At 47.8% G+C, this 25,136-nt stretch overlaps 1 protein-coding gene across 1 annotated transcript in view; it reads left to right on the forward strand.

The window, feature by feature from the left end:
* LOC148540538 (neuronal acetylcholine receptor subunit alpha-3-like) overlaps positions 1-7,919 on the forward strand; it is a 45,915-nt gene extending 37,996 nt beyond the window's left edge. Inside the window, exons 4-6 of the mRNA XM_088446931.1 lie at positions 1,727-1,836; positions 3,829-4,825; positions 6,722-7,919. Coding sequence (XP_088303057.1) covers positions 1,727-1,836; positions 3,829-4,825; positions 6,722-6,844 — 1,230 coding nt within the window. The 3' untranslated portion in view covers positions 6,845-7,919. The remainder of the gene's footprint in view (positions 1-1,726; positions 1,837-3,828; positions 4,826-6,721) is intronic.
* The last annotated feature ends 17,217 nt before the right edge of the window (positions 7,920-25,136 follow it).

Genomic DNA, 25,136 nt, shown 5'->3' on the forward strand with positions numbered 1-25,136 from the left:
TGGTAGAGTTCATTTAATCGAATGCAAATTTGAGGCTACGTATTTTTTGTTTTCACAATTTTAATTACTATCATCCATATAAGTAGACCCCATGGTAACTATCCAGTCAGCCTATAGTGGTCATATATGAGGTGCATCCATTGGTACTTCTGCAAATGCAGCCCTCTTTCTCTATAAACCTAAGCGCTGTGCAAAAATCTAGATACTGTACAGTTATACAAAGCAAGGCACGCAGTGGGTGCTAAGATGCTTTTGTGCGGTGAATATATACAGATGTATGGTCATAACCTAATCACTTTACGCCATACAGCATGACATGCTTGGGGCGTCTGAGATGCTCCAACACAAGAAATATTGCATCTTAGTCACATCATAGCCACATACAAAGTCACTCAAAGTGTACCAGAGACACTAGGTTGCAACTTTTGTTGCAAAGGAATTGGAACAACTTATGACAAAGTCACAGATTCAGTATAATGGTATGTGGTGGGAGGTATATCTGCGCCCGCTTGTATCCCTTGCAGTGGCGTAACTAGGGCAGGACGAGCGGGGGAACCTGCCCTGGGTGCCGTGGGACCGGTGGCACGCGGGGGGGGGGGGCGCCGCCGGCCACGGTACCGGCCCGCCCTAGTTAGCCAGTGCAGTGAGTGCGGTCAACACTACACATTTACACAGGACCGGTGCTAGGCTTCCAGCGCCGGTCCTGTGCTGCACAGCCGAGCCCCTTCCCTCCCTCTGAGTGCTTGCCCAATAGCGCCAGGAGGAGGGTGGCAGGCGGGCTCATGCTGTGCTAACACACACCCCACACATCGCCGCCAGCGCTGGCGGCGATGTGTATTTTAACCAGCAGCCAACGACTCTCATTGGCTGCTGCTGCTACTGCACACACATCACCGCCGAGCGGCAGCGATGTGTGTGTGAATCAGCAGCCAATGAGGTCAGACAGACTCTCATTGGCTGCTGCTGCACACACATCACCGCCAGCGCTGGCGGCGATATGTGTGTTATACAGCAGCCAATGAGTGTCAGATAGACAGACTCATTGACTGCTGCAGCCGCAGCGGACACTGCAAGAGCTGGCTCCCTTCCGGCTCCTGCAGTGGGTAATGGGAGAGATGTCATGACGTCATGATGTCTCTCCCATAATGCAGAGCGTGCCAGGTCGGGAGGACTGACGTGCGGATGGCGGCGGCGGGAGCGTGGATTCAGGTAAGAATTTTTCTTTTATTTATTGTTTAATTTTCGTGTGTATTTATCGGGAGGGGGGGGGACTACTGGGAACTACTACTGGGGGGGATACTACTGGGGGCACTGCATTGGGGGGGACCACATTGGGGAGGAGGCCACTACTGGGGACTACTACTGGGGTGGATACTACTGGGGGCACTGCATTGGGGGGGGGGACCACTACTGGAGACTACTATTGGGGGGGATACTCCTTTTTCAAATGTGCCCTGGGCTCCAAATACCCTAGTTATGCCACTGATCCCTTGTTGAATATCAGCGTTGGCGTTTAGACCGGTGGCCGCAGCTGACTACATCCCATTTAGCATGCTTAGAGCAAATGAGTATGAGGACATATCTGATATATACTATATTATTTCCAATCTATATTTTTGCATTGCACAAATCTTTGCTAATCTGCATAAATACAGCACAGATGCTAAATTTCATAGAGTAACTAAAGTCACTGTACATGATTCATGGCTGTTCTATTGTTTTACAGATATGGAATGATTACAAGCTTAAATGGGTTCCAAGTCATTTTGGAGGAATTGAATATATTCGGGTTCCGTCTTCCCAGATCTGGAGGCCAGACATAGTTCTCTATAACAAGTAATGACTACTCTAATCCAGACTGAACTGTGAATGTTTCATACATGTTCAGAGATATGTTTGGTTTACTGTGTATGTGACTGCCACATTCTAGCAATTCAGTGACCGAAAATCAATGTAAATGAGGTCAAAAGAGGCTAGAGGTTGTAGCTCTCTGTAAGGTGCTTGCTAGGAGGCGATGACAACTGAATTTCATTCTCCAGTTTGTTTCTGGGCATTAGAAATTTAAGCATTAAAAATTCCAAAGATTTGAATAGTTTTGTATATGTTGAACAGAGGAGGAAGAAAGGTCGCAACAGTGACTAAATTTACAAACATACTAGCTAAACACAGCTATTAATCAAAGTAACCACATTGTTTCAGGACTGGTCTTAGATATGAGGGAGACTAGCACTGAGACTATGTTTTGGGTGGGTTGGGTATGGATCCCGACAATCACAATGCCGACAGGTCAGAATATCGATAGCGGCAACCAGATGGTCAAAATCCAGATGGATTTTGGTAACTATTCTAACCCCAATTCTAACCTTAACCATACCTGTCCCCTCTCGCAGCCTAACCCTAACTGTCCCCCTCCGCAGTCTAACCCTAACCTTCCTCCTAGTGCCTAAGCCTAACCCTAAACCTAACCCTAATACTCACTGTCTGAACCTGTCAGGATTTTGACCGGTGGCATTCTGACCTTCGGGATCTTGACTACATCCCATTCTGGGCAACCTATTGTACATTGTAACAATCTTATAACAATATATACAAAAACACTACATAAAGAATAGATAGTAGTGTGATCACTGTTTAATAGTGAAAAAGCAGAAACATTATTTTGAATAGCATACAAAACAAGGGCCCTCATTCAGAGCCGTACGCTCTGAGCAGAGCGCACGCTCTGAATGAGGGCCGGGCTCCATTTTCATGGAGCGTCCTCCTGGACGCTCGTATAGCTGTGGGTCACCACCCACAGGCTATACGAGCGTGCTTTGTGATGGCCGCGATGGTCGAGACCATCGCGACCATCGAAATTGCGAGCCGGAGCCTGCGGTTGAGGTTTTCAACCGCAAGCTCCGGAGTGATTTTGGCTCTATCAGAGCCAAAATCACTCCCACTGACATCACTAGTGATGTCAGTGGGCCGGCTTCTGACGGGAGGCGTTCCCGTGGGAACGCCCCCGTCAGGGAGGCACGCCCCCGGCACGCCCACCAAAGGGGGCGTGCTGTCAATCAACATTGACAGCACGCCCCCTTTGATCGGACACAATGAGCGAAGGACTTTCCTTCGCTCGTCGCGTCTGGCGCATGCGCACGACGGAGCTCCCTCCGTCGTGCGCATGCTCAGTCCATAACATCGACCCACTTGCGAGCGGACAGCCGCTCGCGAGTGGGTCTGAATCAGGCCCAAAGTCCATTATGGCAATCAATATATAATGGAGAGGCCCCTTTTAGTGACACGCGTAGAAAGCAGGGCATACTGTATTCAGGTATTGAATACACAACGCAGTCACCCATTCCGGTGACTTGTATATCAGTCAAAGTTTCAAACATCCATGTAGGTGCCTAGTATAGCCTGGGAACTATTCCAATTACTAATATAAAATTGGCTAGGGATCATTGCAGGTCCCAATTCCGATGGCTAGTGTGCAAGGCAGTCTTTTAGTGCCTGATATAAGACATAGTCTCCAATTCTGATGAACATCAACAAAAAATTATTGACACAATGGGCCTGAATCAGAGTTGTACGGTGACACGCCCCTGTTTTCCAGAACGAAGCCTAGCCCCACCCACAAACGGCCGCAGCCTGACAATCAGGCTGAGGCTTTGGGGAACTGAGAGAGATATTGCTGTAGAAAACCGGCGCATGCGCAGTACAGGTCCTGTGCATTTGTCTATCTTCTAACATCGGAGTAGGATGCAAACCATTGGCCCATTATTAGCTAAAGCAGAGAGCTATAAGAAACTCAGAAACAAATGACTGAAATATTTTTGTGTATGTTTTTAGTGCAGTCGGGATATTTCAAGTGGATGACAAAGTCAAAGCAATATTAAAATACACAGGAGACATAACTTGGATCCCACCAGCAATATTCAAGAGCTCCTGCAGGATAGATGTAACGTTCTTCCCCTTCGATTACCAGAACTGCACTATGAAGTTTGGCTCATGGACATATGACAAAGCAAAAATTGATCTTGCTATGATCAGTTCTGAGATGAACTTGAAGGACATCTGGGAAAGTGGAGAGTGGGTCATTATTAGGGCTCCCGGATACAAGCATGAAATTAAATACAACTGCTGTGTAGAAATTTACCAGGATATCACTTATTCTCTCTATATCAGACGTCTACCATTGTTCTACACCATTTACATGATCATTCCTTGTCTTCTCATCTCATGCTTAACAATTTTGGTTTTCTATTTACCATCAGAATGTGGAGAGAAGGTGACTTTGTGCATGTCTGTCCTTTTATCGCTAACCGTATTTCTTCTAGTTATTACTGAAATCATCCCATCCACTTCCCTGGTGATCCCTCTTATTGGTGAATATTTACTCTTTACCATGATTTTTGTTACTCTATCTATTGTTATAACTGTATTTGTGCTGAATGTACATTACAGAACTCCTAAAACACACACAATGCCTCAGTGGGTCAAGAAAGTCTTCTTGGAAAAGCTCCCAAAAATAATGTTTATGACACGACCATCAAAGGAAGACATAAAACCACAATCAAATGTAGATATCTTCAACATCAGTAGCATCAGCAGTTCTGAGAGTAGAAGTTGCAATGACCAACTGTACTGCCAGGACAACTCATGCCCATGTGGACAAATGAAAAGATTATATACCTCAGACATTGCATGCAACCTTACTCGTGGGTCCAGCCTCGAATCGATGGACAATTTGATCTCAAATTCACTATTGTCCACAGAGATAAGAGAAGTCATTGAAAATGTGCATTTTATTGCAGACAACATGAAGATACAAAATGAATCGAAAGAGGTAATATCATATTCCTATATGAATATATGCATACTTACCTCCAATTAGTAATCTGCTTGGTCATTAGGACTGAATACACTTTCTCACATTGCAAGGATGGATGATGTTTTTGTTTGTACATTTTTGTTTCTAAATTCAGCACAATTTATCAGAAGCATTGCTGTAATTGACATTTAAAATTTAGCATGTGGAAATTGTTTTTTTTTCTGTTTTTAATCAGGTAAATTTTATAGCATGCTTTTCCATTTTACAGTAAAGAACACATGAACAAGTAGGGAAATAAAAACAACAAAAAAACAAAAGAAGGGGGAAAGAAACCCCCATTCAACAAAATAAAATAAGAGATCCTGTGTTTCATATATATAGAGGATGTTACAGAGCTAACATTTCCATAAAGGTCATAATTTCCATAAACATCATCACTTAGATTCAATAGTGAAATTAGAATTAAGAGAGAAGCAGCAAGTTTATTATAATCAGTGTTGTCACTCTGGTCTATGAAAACATTCTATATTAGTGACAGAAATATATGCTCCTAGGCAATCTCATAAGAAAGAATTGTGAAATCAGGCCAGTACCAGAAAGACCACACACAATGACATACTCACCGCCCGTGGGCTCCGATACATGAATTGTTCATGGGTCACAATATTGATAACTAGGATAATCCATGTCTACAAGCAGGGGGCACATGCTGCAATTTAGCTCCTAGCAAAAACAACCCTCACCAGCGATGTTAAAATAAAACAGTATTTAAACACAGGTTTATTGAGGGTCTCTTCAATGGTGATCCCAAAGAGCCAGACACTGGAACAGAGAAGGGAAACAGTAATACCAGTGAGAAGAACAACATTTTACACTTCAGCCCAGAATTTATACAGTACTGGACAGTTTCAGTGTGATAGGGAACTCGGATGTTCTACGGTTTCCCAGGCAAAATACTTTGAGTAGGGTAAAGTAAACCGTATGGAAAATATAAAGATGTATCTGCTGGTATCGTACATTTGATGTAACCTTCCTTATACCACCCAACTTAGCATACCCATCTTTACTGGAAACGTCCCCTATGTCAGCCATTTAGGCCTGGAGGTAGCAAGCCCATTGGGGATACCCGAGGCAAGAACTGGGCATATAAGAAAGATACGATTTTACAGAGGTGTTGTGACATTGCGGACATTTTGGATCTGCCACACACTTTGTTATTGAACACCCTACTGCTCTGGTCCCTATCTGCACTTATTATTGTCTCCCATTGCTGTGGGTCACCAAAGCAGACATGGACCCAGATTCTTTGTAGCAATCATTTTTAGTTTTCCTTGAATTTGAGATCTTTCTGAATAATGGGTTTCCATGTTTTAAGAGGTCTTATCACATACTTCCACATAGCCCCATTTACCCAACAGTTCACTATATATTGATATTCCCAGTAATACCTCATGCACTATACACTATATAGACCCATATGCCTTTCTATGAACTCATGCGTCACCTCAGTCATATCCAGTAGCCATTCTGTACAGATAGGTGTCGCACTCAGGGCAAAGTCCAACTTACCTAAGCACTGTGACTGGCTTCAAACTACTAACGGTTATACTCCATGCTAAACCCTGAATGTCTGGAGTTAAGAAGAAAGTATGGTCTAAGCAGTGTTAAAGCAATCCCAATAATACTGAAGATTACTTGCTGTTACGTGATTATCTGTAGTTGTGTGAGGTGGGAGGAACGGAGATAGAGTTCTCCTTTGACATTTTCAAAAACATAATTTAGGGTCTCTAACAAAATCTGATACAATTTGGTTTTATTTTTAAGAAATATTAAACATTCCAAATCAACAAATACAGTATTTCTATATTGCATGAAGTGATATTGATGTAAATGTTGATCTCCTTTCTTTAGATTGAAAATGACTGGAAATATGTTGCCATGGTGATTGATCGCATCTTTCTCTGTGTATTTGTACTGGTCTGCATCCTGGGCACTGCTGGACTCTTTCTGCAGCCATTGGTGTTTGGCGACTGAAGAAGAGTTGAACACTAACAGCCTCTTTGTGGCATCCAAATACATTTAGGCAAATGAAAGGGGAATATGTATAAAGAAGAGGATGCTGCATGAGCATGAAAATACAGATTTCCTAGAAACTGAACACGTGAACATAGACGGGCATTGGAACACTAAATAAATATTTTTATTTCAGTGTTATTCAGTTGAATGTTGATGCATGTATGCAGTGGGGGCATTATTGCCACTACAGTGTTGTACTGAAGCCTTCTTCCTCTCTTGTGATGACTTGCACCAACCTTTGCATCTAGACATTGTGCTTTGGGTACCAAATGACGTGCTGTGAATGAGATTGCTGTGAATGAAAACAAATAGGGAATTTTTATGCATAATGCCTTAAACACAATGATGTGACAGGAACAGCACAAAACACAAGAATCTAATTTTGTATGTTGCTGATATTTTAATTACGTACAAGTGGTGGAATGTAAGCAGGCATGATATTGTTCCGTATATTTTATAGTGCAAAAGACCTACTTATTTTTCATACCAGTTTGGAGGCGCAGATGTTTCCTCAAACACGGTGGCTTAAGTTGCGCCAAACAGCCTGTCTCTGCCTGCACGGTGGCTTAAGTCGCGCCAAACAGCCTCTCTCTGCCTGCGCGGTGGCTTAAGTCGCGCCAAACAGCCTGTCTCTGCCTGCACGGTGGCTTAAGTCGCGCCAAACAGCCTGTCTCTGCCTGCACGGTGGCTTAAGTCACGCCAAACAGCCTCTCTCTGCCAGCACGGTGGCTTAAGTCACGCCAAACAGCCTCTCTCTGCCTGCACGGTGGCTTAAGTCATGCCAAACAGCCTGTCTCTGCCTGCACGGTGGCTAAAGTCGCGCCAAACAGCCTCTCTCTGCCTGCACGGTGGCTTAAGTCGCGCCAAACAGCCTGTCTCTGCCTGCACGGTGTCTTAAGTCGCGCCAAACAGCCTCTCTCTGCCTGCACGGTGGCTTAAGTCGCGCCAAACAGCCTCTCTCTGCCAGGTCCCAGGTGACTCAGCCATGCCGAGTGTCTTATTTGCACAAATAAAACAACTAGAATTGACAAAACTACTGCTGGATTGTACTATTCAATTTGAAGTGTGACATTGTACATGTGTGTGTGAATGAGCCTGAATCTGTACGAAGTGCTAGGATGCAGCGGCCACATGCACCTCCTTTGTAGGGGAGGGCGATCATACGTACTGTAAGGGTATTTTCACTCACCTGCAGAAATACACAACTACACCTGTTAGGAGGCGAATATGTTGCACCTGCTAGAGGGCAGGTACAATACATGGTGATTAAGATAAATCAGCTAAATCAGGCGTATTTGCTGTATATATGGAGCCATGCACATGTCTGCATATGGGCAGATATATACTATTTGGGGGTGAATTTTGATTTACAGGAATCTATACCCATTTTGTTAATAAATCTGCATGAGCGCCTCAGTGGTTTAGGCACCCCAGAAATGTTAACGCTCTAGGCTGTTTACAATGTCTAACTTGCAACAACATTATGCTAGAAAACCAGTAAAATTCCAACAAGAATATATGCCAATGACTGAGGCACCATTTCAGAATCCCAGCAGCTCCTCTTTTATAAGGTGGTCTAGTAGCAGCACACATTGTGTTTCCAGCATCTTTATGTATTGGCATCATATAGCACTGGGGTTGGCTATTCATTTGGGAGCTGTTACATTTTTAAATTATGTACTGAAATCTTCTTAAAACGTGTAATGATAGTATAATCAAATAATCAAAAGCAACTATCTATACAACAGGTGGTTGGGAGCCACAAGACGTACACTTCCAAAGAGGTGTGTCTGGCAATAGGACGCTTCTCCAGGGGCTGTGCATTCCCTTACTGTACTAACATATTCATTTACCACAATTTTGTCTCTCTGGATGTAATGATCCCCAAGTTCTAGTTACATTTGGCGCTAAATACAGCCATTTTTTATATATGATTGTGCAGAGCAATAAAGCATATTTTTACAGCTTTGACAATAGTTTAAAAATAGCAAAAGGAATTATTGGTAAATAGGCTTGGGTTAGCTGTAATTGCTATTGCCGTATTAAAACTACCGATCGAAGCTGCTGATGATTGGCGGTGGGTTAGTAAATTTGCCTCTAATGCTAGGTACACTATAAAGACGAAATGGACAACCAGAGTTCGTACTGACCAAGCGACCAATTTAGAAAGCTATACACACTTACCATTCGTCTGCTCGATGTGTCTGGCCAGACATCACAACTGGGTGAGCATTTACATTTTCCCACCCAGTTTAAAATCAGTGTTGGTAGTACCTGCAGCTAGTGTACAGACAGTCGGCAGGTCGCCCGTACACACATGCAGATGCACTGATATATCTGCAAGAAATATCAACATCAACTGTACTGCAGGGCCGACCTGATAAGTCTACAAATGATGTAGTTCTCAGACATATTGGGTGTGTACACCCGCTGAACTGCTGCTGATATATCATTCAATGTTCCAACAAACTATCCAGCTTAAGTGAGTTGCCGATGCACAGATACCTAAATACAGTTGAACAGATTAATGATTACCATGCCTACACAGAGCCGTAACTAGACATTTTGGTGCCATGTGCCAGAAAGAGCATTGGCACCCCCCATATTTTAAATAGGGTCAGTAGTGCAACCTTATTCACATTGCACCGCACAGTAGTACCCCACATTCACATTACACCACACAGTAGTGTCCCTATTTACGTTACACCACACAGTAGTGCCCCTTATTCACATTATGCCACACAATAGAGCCCCTCATACACATTATGTCACACAGTAGTGCTCCTTATACACATTAAGCCACGCAGACATGTCCCTTACACGTTATGCCACACAAAAGTGCCCCTTATTCACATTATGCCACACAATAGAGCCCCTCATACACATTATGTCACACAGTAGTGCTCCTTATACACATTAAGCCACGCAGACATGCCCCTTACACATTATGCCACACAGTAGTGCCTCTTATGATCAGTATGCCACACAATAGTGCCCTTTACACATTATGCCACAAAGTAATGCCCCTTACCAGGGGTGCTGTGAAGGATGGAGTGGGTACTAATTGCCTGGGCTTGTTGGGCCCGGAGAGAGACCCCTCCCTCTTACCTGTGAGCTAGGGAGGCTGCTGCTGCTGAGCACTAGTCTCCTCTGCCTGTGCAGGAGTTGGGGGAGCAATCACACTGATCACGTTGCCCCCTGGACTCGTCTCTGGCTGAAGGGCTCACAGCGACCACCCTGCTCAGTGCTCAAATATTGTTTTCTATTTTTTTCTATGAGGGACGTGGCCACGCCTCCTGCAAACCACACCCCTGATGATTACCGAGGCCCAGAATTACAGAGGCCCATACCAGCTCTCTGCAGCCCTGCCCCTTACACATTATGCTACGCAGTAATGCCTCTTACACATTATGCCCCCTCACCCCATGCCTCCCTCTCTCTCTCTCTCACATATGTAGCAAGCGCTGACCCGACCAGTAACTCTGTTTATCAGTGTCAGTGCCTGGACTCTGCCAGGAGTATTAAGTCACTGCCTTGTTTGCGCGCCCAAAAGCTCCTCACTCAATGCTTGTTCTTGTGGGAGTCTGGAGAGACATCATGATGTCTCTCCCTACAGACAGTGAGGGAGTCAGGGGAGGCGGAGCTCAGAATCATAGCAGCAGGTGCCCGGCATATCCAGATTGCAGTGGTGGCAGGTTCCGCCCCAGGGCATCCTGCTCTTTGTGCAGCATCACCGGCCGCAACAGCCTGATTACGGCCCTGTGCCAACATGTATATTACAACACAATGTTAACATAAGCAACAATTTCAAAATATTTTTTCTGCAAGTGTAAATTTCTAAAATATCCAACTTGAAAGCACTATACTGCATAATATAAAGTACTAAATATGCTATTAAAATGGAATCTATTTTCTCCTTTGGGTGCTGCCATAACTTGGACCTGGGCTATTAATTACGCTGATCTACAATCACCACAACATAGGATTTAAAGGACTAAAATTAAGTAATTCAGTTGTCACAATTAACTGATCAGGGCTCCTGACAGTCCAGCGCCATTAGATAGAGAGTGGTACCATGAACAGCGTGAAAAAGAATTAGAAATCTAAAATATGTACCTTGGGCCTGATTCAGCAAGGATCGCAATTGCGATTACGCATGCAGACGGCCGATTGTTGCGTACTGCGCATGCATCGCCGTGCGTTTGCCCAAAGGCATCACTGTGATCGCAGAGACCACGCAGACCTATTGCAGAGTGAATGACAGGAAGTGAGTGCTTGGGGATGTTGACGGGGGAATGGGTATGATATACCGCCGGCGGTTCGATTCCCGTCAGTGGCAGCCCGACAGGAGCAGAGTGCGACGCAGCGGAAGACCGACAGCGCTGGAAATCCCGATTGTGGATAGGTAAGTATCCACTAACCTAACCCCCCTAACCCTCCTTAGGGGTGCCTAACCCTAACTTCCCCCCCAAGTGCCTAACCCTAATCCCCCCTCTAAGTGCCTAACCCTAACCACCCCCTTCCCCGCTGCCTAAACCTAAGTCCCCCGGGGGGTACCTAACCCTAAGTCCCCCCCAGGGGTGCCTAACCCTAACCCTCCCTCCCCCTAGCCTAACCCTAACCCTCCCGGGGGGGTGCCTAACCCTAAGTCCCCCCCTGGGAGCCCTAAACCTAACCCTCCCCCCCCGCGGCTGTCCGCTCGCGGCGCCCAGCATCACTACGATCGTGATGCTGGGCGCCGGTCCGGGGAAATGCAGGCGTCTACATTTAGACGCCCGGCATTTCACCCTTGCCGGGATAAGACAGTCGGGAAGCCGGCTGCCGGTATATAGGCAGTCGGCTTCCCGATTGCTTCCCTTGACGGGGGGGTTGGTGAAAAGCAAGCATGTCAGTGCGCTAGAATGCCGTTACAGGGACATGCATAAATTAGCCACTGTGATGCCATACGCAGCTTGACGTCTAGTTGCGTTCCAGAAGGTTAGCAATTTCTGATATAGTGAAACTAATATACTTCCCGGCGCTAATAGTATATAAAATAGTATAGTTAAATAACACCAGCTGCAAGTAAAGGGTCTAGTTAGGACCCTGAAAGGATATAGAAAAGCTCAAAAGTTATTTTTCTAATGCGCATAGTGGTATAAAGTAATCCCATTCAATTACTGATAGATATATCAGTGTTTACATAACTATAATTCTTTTAACCCAAATAACTGTACGTGATCACACACTTGCATACATAATTATACATATAAAAATAAACACACATCAATATACATACATAATGCATACACATAAATATGATTCAGTTCAATATATACAAATTGCACGAATATGCACCCCATTTCACTATATTTATATACTATCCCATGTAAAGGTTATAGCTTAGTTGATAGAAGGGACCATTATAGATTAGAGTTATGGGGATTTGCAAGAATTAATAGAATTATATATAGAGTAACATCAATGAAGAGAATTCTTTAGAGAGACCCAAGATTATGGATTGCAAATATATCTGGTATGTATAGCTCATTCTTCAATCACAAATTGTCAGTAGATGATATGTGGATTTTTTTCCCTATACTGTACATATCTTGGTTAAGGTCTATGACCAGACCAATAACCCTAGTTGTGTGGTAAAAGGGGGTAGGAAATAATTTAATGTCGCTATTCTGAGGTTAGGTAATGAAGCAAGGGGACATGTCCGGTCAGCTCAGGACAGACCCCTAAATTGGGACGGTCGCACCAGAATTGGGATAGTTGTCAGAGAGATCTCCTAAAAAATTTTAGCACTTTCAAGTGCTGTGTATCACTGTTCGACCTCTAATCTGTTTACAGACACTACAATAGCTGTATATGAAATATAAAAATGTGCCTTAGATATGAACTTTATCAGGGTGCACTAACTACAGCTTATCGCATATTATCTTAACGGTTCCGGAGTTTATCTAACGGAACAAAACTCACAAGATTATTTATTTCTAATTATGCTAGCCTCAAAACATGATATCACTGTAGTTCTATTTGTATGTATACATGAAATATATATATATATATATTAGGGGTGAGCGGGTTCGGATTTCTGAAATCCGAACCCCCCCGATCCGAGGCTGATCAGAGTCAGGCTTGACTTTTCCCGCCTGACTCGGATCTGAAATCGAGGCAAAACGTCATCATCCCGCCTTCCGGGTCTCGCGGGTTTTGGATCCTATATAAGGTACCCGCGTCGGCGCCATTTTCTCACTCGGCTGTGGACAGTGAAGAGGGAGGGTGGGAGATAGGGCTGGCTGGGCTGTGTAGTGCAGTGTAGTGTTGTGCTGTGCTGCTGTTGTCCATAGGGGCTGTGTCCACTCCTCCAAAGTCCATAGGGGCTGGCTGTGTTGTGCTGCTGTTGTCCATAGGGGCTGTGTCCACTCCTCCAAAGTCCATAGGGGCTTGCTGGACTGTGTTGTGCAGTCAGTTGTCCATAGGGGCTGTGTCCTCTCCAAAGTCCTGTACAGTGTCCCAGTCCTAAAGGGGTGCTGTAGTGTTGTCCAGGGGGTGCTCCGTCCATCAGGGGTGCTCCCCCCAAGTGCAAAAAAAAGAAATATTTTTTCTGTGTTTGTGAATTGTGTGCACAGTAGCCGCACGTGCATCAACAAAGTAGTGCCAAGCGTGCGCCTGTGTCATAAGTAAAGGGCCGGCTGGCTTGTCCGTTAAAGGGTGCTGTAACCCCCAAAGAGCACTCCAAACAAAATTAAAAAAAATATTTTTTTGTTTGTGAATTGTGTGCGCAGTAGCAGCACGTGCATCAACAAAGTAGTGCCAAGCGTGCGCCTGTGTCATAAGTAAAGGGCCGGCTGGCTTGTCTATTAAAGGGTGCTGTAACCCCCAAAGGGCACTCCAAACAAAATAAAAATATATTTTCTGTGTTTGTGAATTGTGTGCACTGTGGCTGCACGTGCATCAACAAAGGAGCAGCGCCAAGCGTGCGCCTGTGTCCCATAAGTAAAGGGCCGGCTGGCTCATTTCTTAAAGGGTGGTGTAACCCACAAAGTGCACTAGTGTCCAACAAAAATTAAAAATTATTTTCTGTGTTTGTGTGCGCCTTAGCCGCACGTATATATCAATATAACATAAATGGAGGACCAAACTTTCTCCGATAAAAATAAAATAGGGAAAGATCAAGAACCACTTCCTCCTAGTGCTGTTGCTGCTGCTGGGAGTTGTTCATCATCCCAGAGAGGAAGTAGGAACACCACTACTTTTACTAAACAATTGACCTTCCAACAGTCCCTAGCGAGGAGGATGAAGTACGACAGCAGTCATCCTGAAGCAAAACGTATAACTGAGGCCTTGACTGCTATGTTGGTGTTAGACGTGCGTCTGGTATCCGCCATTAGTGCAGTGGGATTTAGACAATTGATGGAGGTAGTGTGTCCCCGGTTCCAAATCCCGTCTAGATTCCACCTGCATCCTCAAAGCAGCAGCGACAAGCGTGCGTCTGTCTGTTAAAGGGTGGTGTAACCCTCAAAGTGCGCTCCACAAACAATAAAAAAATTCTTCTTTTTTTTCTGTCTTTGTGAATTGTGTGGGCTGTAGCTGCACCTGGATCCTCAAAGCAGCAGCGACAAGCGTGCGTCTGTCTGTTAAAGGGTGGTGTAACCCCCAAAGTGCGCTCCACAAACAATAAAAAAATTCTTCTTTTTTTTTCTGTCTTTGTGAAATGTGTGGGCTGTAGCCGCACCTGCATCCTCAAAGCAGCAGCGACAAGTGTGCGTCTGTCTGTTAAAGGGTGGTGTAACCCCCAAAGTGCGCTCCACAAACAATAAAAAAATTCTTTTTTTTTCTGTCTTTGTGAAATGTGTGGGCTGTAGCCGCACCTGCATCCTCAAAGCAGCAGCGACAAGTGTGTGTCTGTCTGTTAAAGGGTGGTGTAACCCCCAAAGTGCGCTCCAACCAAAATAAAAAAATCTTTTTTTTCCTGTCTTTGTGAATTGTGTGGGCTGTAGCCGCACCTGCATCCTCAAAGCAGCAGCGACAAGCGTGCGTCTGTCTGTTAAAGGATTACATCGGTGACAGCATCCAAGTAGGCATGTCAGACAGTCCCTACATGTACTGGCAGGAAAAAGAGGCAATTTGGAGGCCCCTGTACAAACTGGCTCTATTTTACCTGAGTTGCCCCCCCTCCAGTGTAGTCCGAAAGAGTGTTTAGTGCAGCCGGGAACCTTGTCAGCAAAAGGCGTAGGAGGTTGCTTCCACAAAATGTGGAGAAGATGATGTTCATAAAAATGAATAAGATCTCCATTGGCTTATTGCTAATCAAATACCCTAAACATCCTTACTTAACTTATCTATTAAATAAAGAGACGGACACCATAACAGCTTGGATAAAAGGTCACAGCTTTTATTTCTGAATTAATTAATTCACCTAACCAAGGTGGCCAGGAGACGCTGCATACTCAGTTCTAGCTTTCAACTTGGAGACACACACAGGGAACGACTGAAACGCTCCCCCTAAAGACGCACTTACGTTGCGAAGGTCCCGCCTCCCTCCTGGGCCAGTTTACTCCGAGAGCTTCCGTACAAAAGCATTCAGGTCCACTCGTACGAGAAGGACAGACTCGTCATGTTACATCGAGGTCCAGCGCCCTCACAACGCTCTCTTGCGCCACAATAAAGCCACTGAGATGCAGCGTTCTCCCACCATGCTGCGCCTTCCCTGAATAAGGAAAATGAACACAACAAAATACAAACAGCAAAGCTTTGGGCAGGAGGGTGGGCTCCAGAAATCACCAAAGAGGCAGATCAAATGCCAATCACCTCTTTTATACTGATAGTCACAGGCACACCCATAAATCACAGCATTGGTCACCTAAACCACCTGACCACCAAACCAACTTAATCTGCCTAGTAACAAGGCTGTCAAGACAGCCGATCAGCAAAAACCCCAGGATTCTTATTTCACTCATGTTTAGGCAACCTTCGTTTTCTATAAGATCTCCATTGGCTTATTGCTAATCAAATACCCTAAACATCCTTACTTAACTTATCTATTAAATAAAGAGACGGACACCATAACAGCTTGGATAAAAGGTCACAGCTTTTATTTCTGAATTAATTAATTCACCTAACCAAGGTGGCCAGGAGATGCTGCATACTCAGTTCTAGCTTTCAACTTGGAGACACACACAGGGAATGACTGAAACGCTCCCCCTAAAGACGTGCTTACGTTGCGAAGGTCCCGCCTCCCTCCTGGGCCAGTCTACTCCGAGCGCTTCCGTACAAAAGCGTTCAGGTCCCCTCATACGAGAAGGACAGACTCGTCATGTTACATCGAGGTCCAGCGCCCTCACAACGCTCTCTTGCGCCACAATAAAGCCACTGAGATGCAGCGTTCTCCCGCCAAAGCCAGACTCAAATTGAGACTGGCCCGCCACCTAGAGAAAAAACCCACTAATCCAAAAGGCAAGCAAATCCTTAATAACAAACCTAAACCCAAATTATTAAAATGAACACCGTATGGTGCAAAATTCAGTCTAAATCCGAACCCTAAAAGCTATGCCTGACTACCAAGCCACCAAAGGACAGGACAGAACATGTGTATTCAAAGCACCAGTCGTGGCACTATTTCAGACCATACAATACGCACATCCGGCCACAACAAACGCACCGCATTCACCAACTCTCTCAGCCGAAAAGACAACTCTAACCTCTCATCTTACAAAGATCATTCCCACCAACATGCAGGACCAACCAATCAGGCATCCCCCATTTCGCTGCAGACTCTACCAACAAACCTTGAACGGATACGCACAGCAGGCCATGCACACCTATCCAGCGAACATGCCTACAACCCAACAACAAACTGGCAGAAAATATAGGAATGGCCGACCAGCCAAACCTGCTCTTCTCCAAAGTCTTTCCACTGTAAGGAAAGAACACCCGAACTATGAGCCACTGCACCAAAACCAAGCTGTACACAACAAAATTAACACACAGCAACTAAACTAGCAGGGATGCAATGGGGGAAGCAGGTAACCCGAGTGAAGAAGAAAACCCAAAAAACCTTCCCCGTGAACCAAGTTGGGCCAGATAATGGTCCCCGGGAGGAAAAATTAAAAAATCCCTTCACACCCCCACTTATCGAATGCTAACCATTCGATAACTGGCGGGTAAACAGCGTTTTCGGGTTGGCGCAGGAGCGCACCTAAAGCTTGTCGCAGCGACCATAAGATATAAAAGCATAGTACCTCCACCTCCCAACCCTATTGAATATCACCGCAGGATGCTCCGCTAATGCTGCACTAGCAGCGGCAGCAATCCGAAAAGAATGGGCCCCGCAACTAGCGCCATCTAAACTTACCAAGGAAATTGACATTTGGAAAGCGGGACAAATTTTTCGCCCCAACCATTGGTCACCGCCTGCCGTACCACCAGCCACATACAATGCGGCAAGTCACACCGGGCAAACAGAGGAGTCACCCCATTTAATCAAGGCAACACACCTGGCCCGGCCTAACTGATCAGTCTTGGAAAACTGAAGTTTGCACAAAACGGATGACTCCTGAAACATAATGACTCCTCTCATGAACCCTGTGGTCACCGGGGACTTACTGGAAGCTACAATCTCACTGACCCTAAAAGCCCTGCAAAAGCCAAATGAAAAAGCAGGGCATCGAAAGAATCTGAAGCCACACTGTACATCACACCCAGCAAGCGAACACGGAGATTGAGCTCGATAGACCTGCGGGAGTCAATCCTGGCGAGTAACTCCTCGGCCTACTTTTAAGGGCTTAAGAAGGGAGGAATGATATATTGGGATCTGATAAACCCTTTAATTTACTGAAAAAGGAAATCCCCGCCAGGGCCGAAGGCCACAGAACCCTTGGAGCGAGCATGCTATTAGCGCCCCCAAACGAACCTGGCCATAAACCCTGAGGAAGACTCACCCGGCTGGGGGCTTTGCGAACAGAACACCTGCCTGCCCTAAACGCCGCAGAATAAGCCATCCGAGTTGCTGAAGCCAGCGACCCCCATGCTAGGCCCATATTCCGGCCTGATGAAAGGAGGGCATAAAACCCAACTGTAGAAGCTGCCGGCTCCAGCAAACGGAAACGGGCAAATTGGAATCGGGACAATGAATCAGCAATCGTATTATGCAGCTCAGGGAAGAGGCGCACGCAAAACCCGAATGTTGGCCTTTTAGCAACGCAAAACCAAATATATATATATAAGGAGACGCCTTGCCGGAGTGGAGAAAGAACGCTGATTGTTAATGACCTGGACCACCCCTAGATTGTCGCACTAGCAAACTACATGCTGACTAGCCAAACGCTCCCTCCAACGCTAAACTGCTACTAACAATAGGGAAAAGTTCCAATCAAAAGAAAAACAAGAGATATGGTAAGAACTTACCTTTGTTATCTCTGTTTCTACGAAGTCCATAGGGTCCACAGGGTGACCTTGGGGTATAGCTGGATCCTGGATCCTCGGGCACCACGGAGTTAAAGCTTTTAGCTGCTCCCAGGATGCACTTGGGTCCAACCTCCCCTATACCCCGCCCCCGAGCCACAGGCACCTCAGTTGGTAAGCAGCCCAGGCCGGAGGAGGAGACGAAACAGAGAGAAGGAAGACTGGAACACACAAGAACCATACTCACAGAAATGGGAGACGGAAAACCGGTGACCAGTCACAGAGCCCTTATGAAGCCAGGTGCGTCAGGGCGGGTGCCCTGTGGACCCTATGGACTTCGTAGAAACAGAGATAACAAAGGTAAGTTCTTACCATATCTCTTGTTTTCTACTTCAGGGTCCATAGGGGTCCACAGGGTGACCTTGGGGATGTCCCAAAGCAGTCCAACTAAGGGCGGGGACGCTCCTGTGCTGATAGGAGAACCCGGCGCCCAAAGGATGCATCCTGAGAGGCAAAGGTGTCAAACGCATAGAACCTCAAAAAGGTCTGAATGGAAGACCAGGTGGCCGCCTTACAGAGCTGAACAGCAGAGGCGCCACGGCTAGCAGCCCAAGAAGGGCCCACGGACCGAGTGGAATGAGCCTTAACAGAGGCTGGAACAGCTAAACCCTCCTGCATATAAGCCTCAATAATAACAGAACGAAGCCAACGGGCTAGAGTCTGTTTGTTGGCAGGCCAACCCCTCTTGTGAAAACCAAAGAGGATAAACAAAGAATCCGACTTCCTCACAGAACTAGTCCGGTCCACATAAACCTGGAGTGCCCTTACAACGTCTAAGGAAGTCTCCCCAGCCGAAAGATCAGGTGACTGAAAGGCTGGTACAACAATTTCCTGATTAATGTGGAACCTGGAAACCACCTTAGGCAGGAAATCAGGACGAGTGCGAAGCACCGCTCTGTCCTGATGAAAAATCAGAAAAGGGGGACGACAAGAAAGCGCCCCCAAATCTGAAACCCTCCTGGCAGAAGCAATTGCCAAGAGGAAAACAGTTTTAAAAGTTAGCCACTTGAGCTCCACTGACTCCAAGGGCTCAAAAGGAGGACCCTGTAAGGCCCTAAGAACCACCGCCAAATCCCACGGGGCCACAGGTGGCACAAAGGGAGGCTGGATTCTCAAAACACCCTGGAAAAAGGTGTGTACGTCCGGCATAGCAGCGATCCTGCGCTGGAACCACACCGACAGACCAGACACGTGTACCTTCAGTGAAGAAAGACGTAATCCTAAGTCCAAACCGGACTGAAGGAAAGCCAGAATACGCGAAACTCGGAACACCTGGGGATCATAGTTTCTGGCCTCGCACCACTGAAAGTAAGTGTGCCACACTCTGTGATAGATCCTCGCGGAAGTAGGCTTGCGCGCCCTCAGCATGGTGGTAATAACGGAGCTAGAAAAGCCCCGAGACCTCAGGACGGCTGTCTCAAGAGCCACGCCGTCAAAGATAGTCGACCCAGATCCGGGTGAAGACAGGGCCCCTGAGACAACAGGTCCCGCCGTTGAGGTAGGAGGTACGGAGCTTCGATGGACAGGCTCCGCAGATCGGAGTACCACGGCCTTCTGGGCCACGCTGGGGCCACCAGGATCAGTGTGCCTCCGTCCTGTTTGAACTTGCGCAGGACCCGAGGCAGCAGAGATATCGGAGGGAACAAGTAAGCCAGTTGAAACAGCCATTTCACCGACAGCGCGTCTATCAGACTTGCGCCTGCGTCCCTTGTCCTTGACCCGTACACAGGCAGCTTGTGATTGTAACGGGACGCCATCAGGTCCAGCTCTGGCAGCCCCCACTTGTCCACGAGTAGTTGGAATACCTCTGGATGAAGCAACCATTCCCCGGGATGCACATCGTAACGGCTGAGGAAGTCTGCCTCCCAATTGAGGACTCCTGGGATGAAAACTGCCCAGAGAGCTGGAAGATAGCGCTCCGCCCAAGCCAGGACGCGGGACACCTCCGACATCGCAGCTCGACTGCGAGTCCCTCCCTGGTGATTGATGTACGCCACCGTGGTGGCGTTGTCTGACTGCACCTGAACGGCCCTTCCGTGAAGAGCGGTGCCGGACGACTGCAGGGCTCTGTATACTGCCCGCAGTTCCAGGATGTTGATGGGAAGAATCGCTTCCTCCGCCGACCAACGACCCTGAAGTGACAAGGAGCCTGTCACCGCCCCCCAACCCCGGAGACTGGCATCTGTCGTGAGCAGAACCCATTCCGGGATCCAAAAGGGGCGCCCCTCCAGGAGATGCGCTGTCTGCAGCCACCAGGCTAGGGACAGACGCACCTCCGAGGACAACACCAGCATCTGAGAGCGGATCCTGTGTGGCAATCCGTTCCATTCTGAAAGAATCAGCCCCTGCAGGGGCCTGGAATGGAACTGGGCAAACTCCACCATGTCGAATGCCGACACCATGGACCCCAAAACTCTCATCGCTGAGTGCACCGACACTCTGCCACTGCTCAGACAACTGTGAATCCGCAGCTGTAAGGAGGAGACCTTCTCTGGAGTCAGAAAAATCCGTTGCTGACGAGAGTCCAGCAGGGCCCCCAAATGAACCATCCGTTGTGATGGGATGAGGGAGGATTTCTTCCAGTTGATCAACCAGCCGTGCGCCTGTAGACAAGCGACCGTCAGGTGGAGATGCTGGATCAGTACCTCCGGGGAGCTTGCCAGCAAGAGGAGGTCGTCTAGATACGGTAGCAACCGTATCCCCTGGCTCCGAAGGTGAGCCGCCATGACCGCCATCACCTTGGTAAATACCCTTGGTGCCGTGGAGAGACCAAAGGGTAGAGCCCTGAATTGGTAGTGGTTGTGGAGAATAGCAAACCGCAGAAACCTTTGGTGCGATGTTGCTATAGGCACATGGAGGTAGGCGTCCTGGATATCCAGGGAGACCATATAATCCCCCGGTTCCATCGCCAGTATGATGGAACGCAAAGTTTCCATCCTGAATTTGGGAACCCTGAGAAACCTGTTCAGGGACTTCAAATTGAGGATGGGGCGATGAGAGCCATTGGGTTTCTGCACCAGAAACAGCGTAGAGTAATACCCCATCCCACGTTGAGACTGTGGTACGGGTATAATGACCCCCGCCGTCAGCAAGGCCTCTATGGCTTCCTGAACCTGCAAGGCCTTGGTTTTGTCCTGAGAAGGACTTGTGCAAAAAAACTGGCAAGGCGGCCTGTGCCGAAAAGACAGGGCGTACCCCTGGGAGACCACTTCTCGCACCCAGGCATCCGTGGTGGTATTGTGCCAGCACTGGGCGAATTGAAGAAGTCGGCCTCCCACTCTGGGGTCCCCCAGAGGGAGGCCCGTCCCATCACGCAGAAGGCTTATCTTCTGGCTTGGAAGAAGGGCGCCTAGCACTCCAGGCTTGCTTCTTTGGCTTTGTGGCGGTCTTGGGTGCGGACTGCCTCGGGAAGGACTGACCCTTTGCCTTGCCCTGAACCCGAAAGGAACGAAACGCCGAGCTCCGGACCTTAGCAGGTGTAGTAGCTGAAGGGAGGAAGGCTGACTTGGATTTTGCCAGGGTATCTACTATTTTGTCCAGGTCCGGACCAAATAGTAATTCCCCATTAAAAGGTAAGGCCTCCAAGCCTTTCTTTGAATCCGCGTCTGCTCTCCAAGACCGCAACCACAAGGATCTACGAGCATACACTGCTGCCGCCGAAACCCTAGAGGTCAACAGGCTAGCATCCAAAGATGCTTCTCCAATGTAGGAGGCGGCATCTCTCATCTGTCCTAACAACGCCCCCTGGACGTCCGGAGATTCATCCGTAAACGTGTCCTCCAAGGCGTTGGCCCACCCCTCAATGGCCTTGGCCACCCAGGAGATGGCCATGGACGGCCGGGCTACAGCCCCTGAGAGAGAATAAATAGACTTTAGACAAGTCTCCACCTTCCTGTCCGTAGGATCCTTCAGCGAGGATATAGACGGCAATGGCAAAGTAGCACTCCTGATGAGGCGTGTTACATGGGAATCGACTGCAGGCGGAGTTTCCCATTTCTTACAATGCGCTTCCGGGAATGGATAATTGGACGCCAAGCGTTTCTGTGGCAGGAAACGCTTACTGGGCGTCTGCCAGGCCACCGCCATGTGATCAGTCAACTGATCAGACAAGGGGAACGCTGTAGAAGTAACCTTAGCTTTTTTAAAACTAGGATACCTTGACTTGGGAGCGGGTGCCTCATCCTCAATCAGAAGAATAGCCCGCACCGCCTTAACCAGAGCCCGCACATTGATGGAAGACTTAGTGTCTACCTCCTGGACTGAGGCATCTGAGGCTGAGTCATCCTGTACCTCACCATCATCCGAGAACCCCTCAGAATCCGAAAGATGCGCAGCCTGTGCCATGACTGAGCGTTTAGACGCCCTGGAGGGCACGTCACTGCGCAACATCGACTGAAAAGCCGAAGATGCTGCCGCCAAATCTTGGACAGTGTGGGAAAGCGCATCCACCCAGGGTGGAGGAGCTGTCACAGGAGCCTGAAACGGCACCACAGCCGGCTGTGCCACAGGGGTGGACTGAATATACATTGGCAACCCCGCATAGGGACCAACAGGCTGAGACCCCGGGGGAGTCTGCAATAATTGTGGGACACCCGGGGAATGGGGGATGGCAGGCTGGGGCAACGCCCTAGTAGGGGCGGCAGTCGGGACCGACAGACGGTCCGCGATGGACACCAGCACCTGGGAAAACATCGCCCATGGTGGCTCCTGCGAAATGGGAGGTTTAGACGTACCAGGGACCGCCTGGCACCGTCCGCACAGGCCGTCCTGTGACAAATCCTCCCTATCCACTCCTGCAGAACAGCGCCTGCAGGAGAACAATGCTGGAGCCCCGGAGTGCTCAATCTCCTCCTCAGACATGACTTAGGAAGAAAACGTGCGCACTCACCAATGTGCTGAACAACAGCCCACAATATGGTACTGTGTAGCACACAACTGTATGTGACGGACCTCACAAATACGTGATCTATATAGGTGAGGTCAGTAGAAACACCCTTCCCCCGCACACCTGTAGGGCTTGTAGGAGAAGGAAAGGGATAGGTACAGGCTGACAGTAAGTAGAAAAAAGACACAGACAGGCAGCACTAGGAAAAGTCACATACCATGCAGGAAGATATACTCACTGCACCTTTCCACTACAATCAACCTCCCAGATTCAGTGTCTGGGAGGGCTATAGTGCTGTGTACACTGTCCTTCTGCAGGGGAGAGGTACACAGGGGGACCGGTCCGCGTGCTCCCTGAGAGTATCCACGCTGCCAGTAAGAAAATGGCCGCTGGAGACCTCAGAGGAGGAGTGGCCGAGTATCTGCAGCTCAGCGACGCCAGACTCCGAGCTGAAAGGCGCGCTGAGCTGAGGGGAGGAGCCGCTAGACAGGGAAGGCTTCCTCCCCTGGCTAGCATATTAACCCCCGGGTTGCCGGCATCCCGCTTGCCGCGATATTAACCCTGGTGGTCTAGTGGTCTGGCGGGGTATGCCTCCGCTGGAGGGGGGGCCCGCCGCCACCGCTAGCGCCCCCGGTCTGTCCCCTAGACCGGGGGCATGGGACTGCATTTACAAGGAACCCGCGCACCGCCGCTAATCAGCGGTGCGCGGCTTACCTGATCTCCCCGGCGTCTTCCGGCAGCAGTCCCGGGGGAAGCCAGAGTCCGGCTAGTACAGACTGTGGCTTCCCCCGCCGCGATCCCCAGTTCAGTGCTGGCGTCGCGGCGCCAGCAGGGAGAAGGAGCGGCAGCGTGGGCGTCTGTACAGACAGCCCAGCGCTGCTGCTCTAGAGAAAAAACTAATAGTAAAAAATAAATAAATTTAACTAAGTTCAATAAAAAATTAAAAGCTTTAGGGGGCTGCTCCTGCAGCCCACCCCGCAGGGTGACCCGACTCCGGCCGGGCACCATCTAAAACTGAGGTGCCTGTGGCTCGGGGGCGGGGTATAGGGGAGGTTGGACCCAAGTGCATCCTGGGAGCAGCTAAAAGCTTTAACTCCATGGTGCCCGAGGATCCAGGATCCAGCTATACCCCAAGGTCACCCTGTGGACCCCTATGGACCCTGAAGTAGAAATTGCCAGTAAGGCCCTCCAAATGCCACTCAGGAGGCAGAGCGCTGCGCACCACTCCCCGTTAAAAAAGGCCAAAAACTAGAGAAACCAGACGCATAGGTGAAAAGCTGCAAAGAAGCATTCGCCCCAGGAGCAGAGGGCCAAATGCGTCCACCATTAAAATGAACCACAAAACTGCACCAAGTTCGAAGATCCTCCTTAATCTCAGAAGACAAATGAACGAAATGATGAGGCTGGCTCACCCTTGCCGTGGACTTCTACAACTTTCTACAGAAAACCCACCCTATGGGGATAATGCGCTAGGCAAAATTAAATGAACCAAGCAAAGGCTGAACTGCGCGCAATTTAACACTAACTGTTCCTAAACAAACCGACATCTGATAAAGCAAATTCTTTAATTTGTTATGCGTAAAGGATAAAAATACTAAATAAAATGAAATAAAAATAAGACGATATACCCCGCGGCAAACAACAACGACTAGAAACCACACCTAGCTAAGTGCCCAAATACCACCAATGAATATAAAATATACGACGTAATGCACTACCGAAACACCCGAAATCCGAAAGGAGGGAGGAAAACACAAACATAGTCCCCCCTGGCCCTATAAAGAGAAATGTGGTATAAATAATGTGCAACATGGGACCGGCAATGCCAGGGTAAATGCACAAGTGTTAAAGTAAGTAAAGCTCTAAAAATAGGGTCAGGAGCGAAAAGGAATAAACAAATACACCAGGTCCCAT

Source organism: Taudactylus pleione, unplaced genomic scaffold (genome assembly GCF_031769625.1).
Source record: "Taudactylus pleione unplaced genomic scaffold, aTauple2 ptg000019l, whole genome shotgun sequence".
NCBI classification, from domain to species: domain Eukaryota; kingdom Metazoa; phylum Chordata; class Amphibia; order Anura; family Myobatrachidae; genus Taudactylus; species Taudactylus pleione.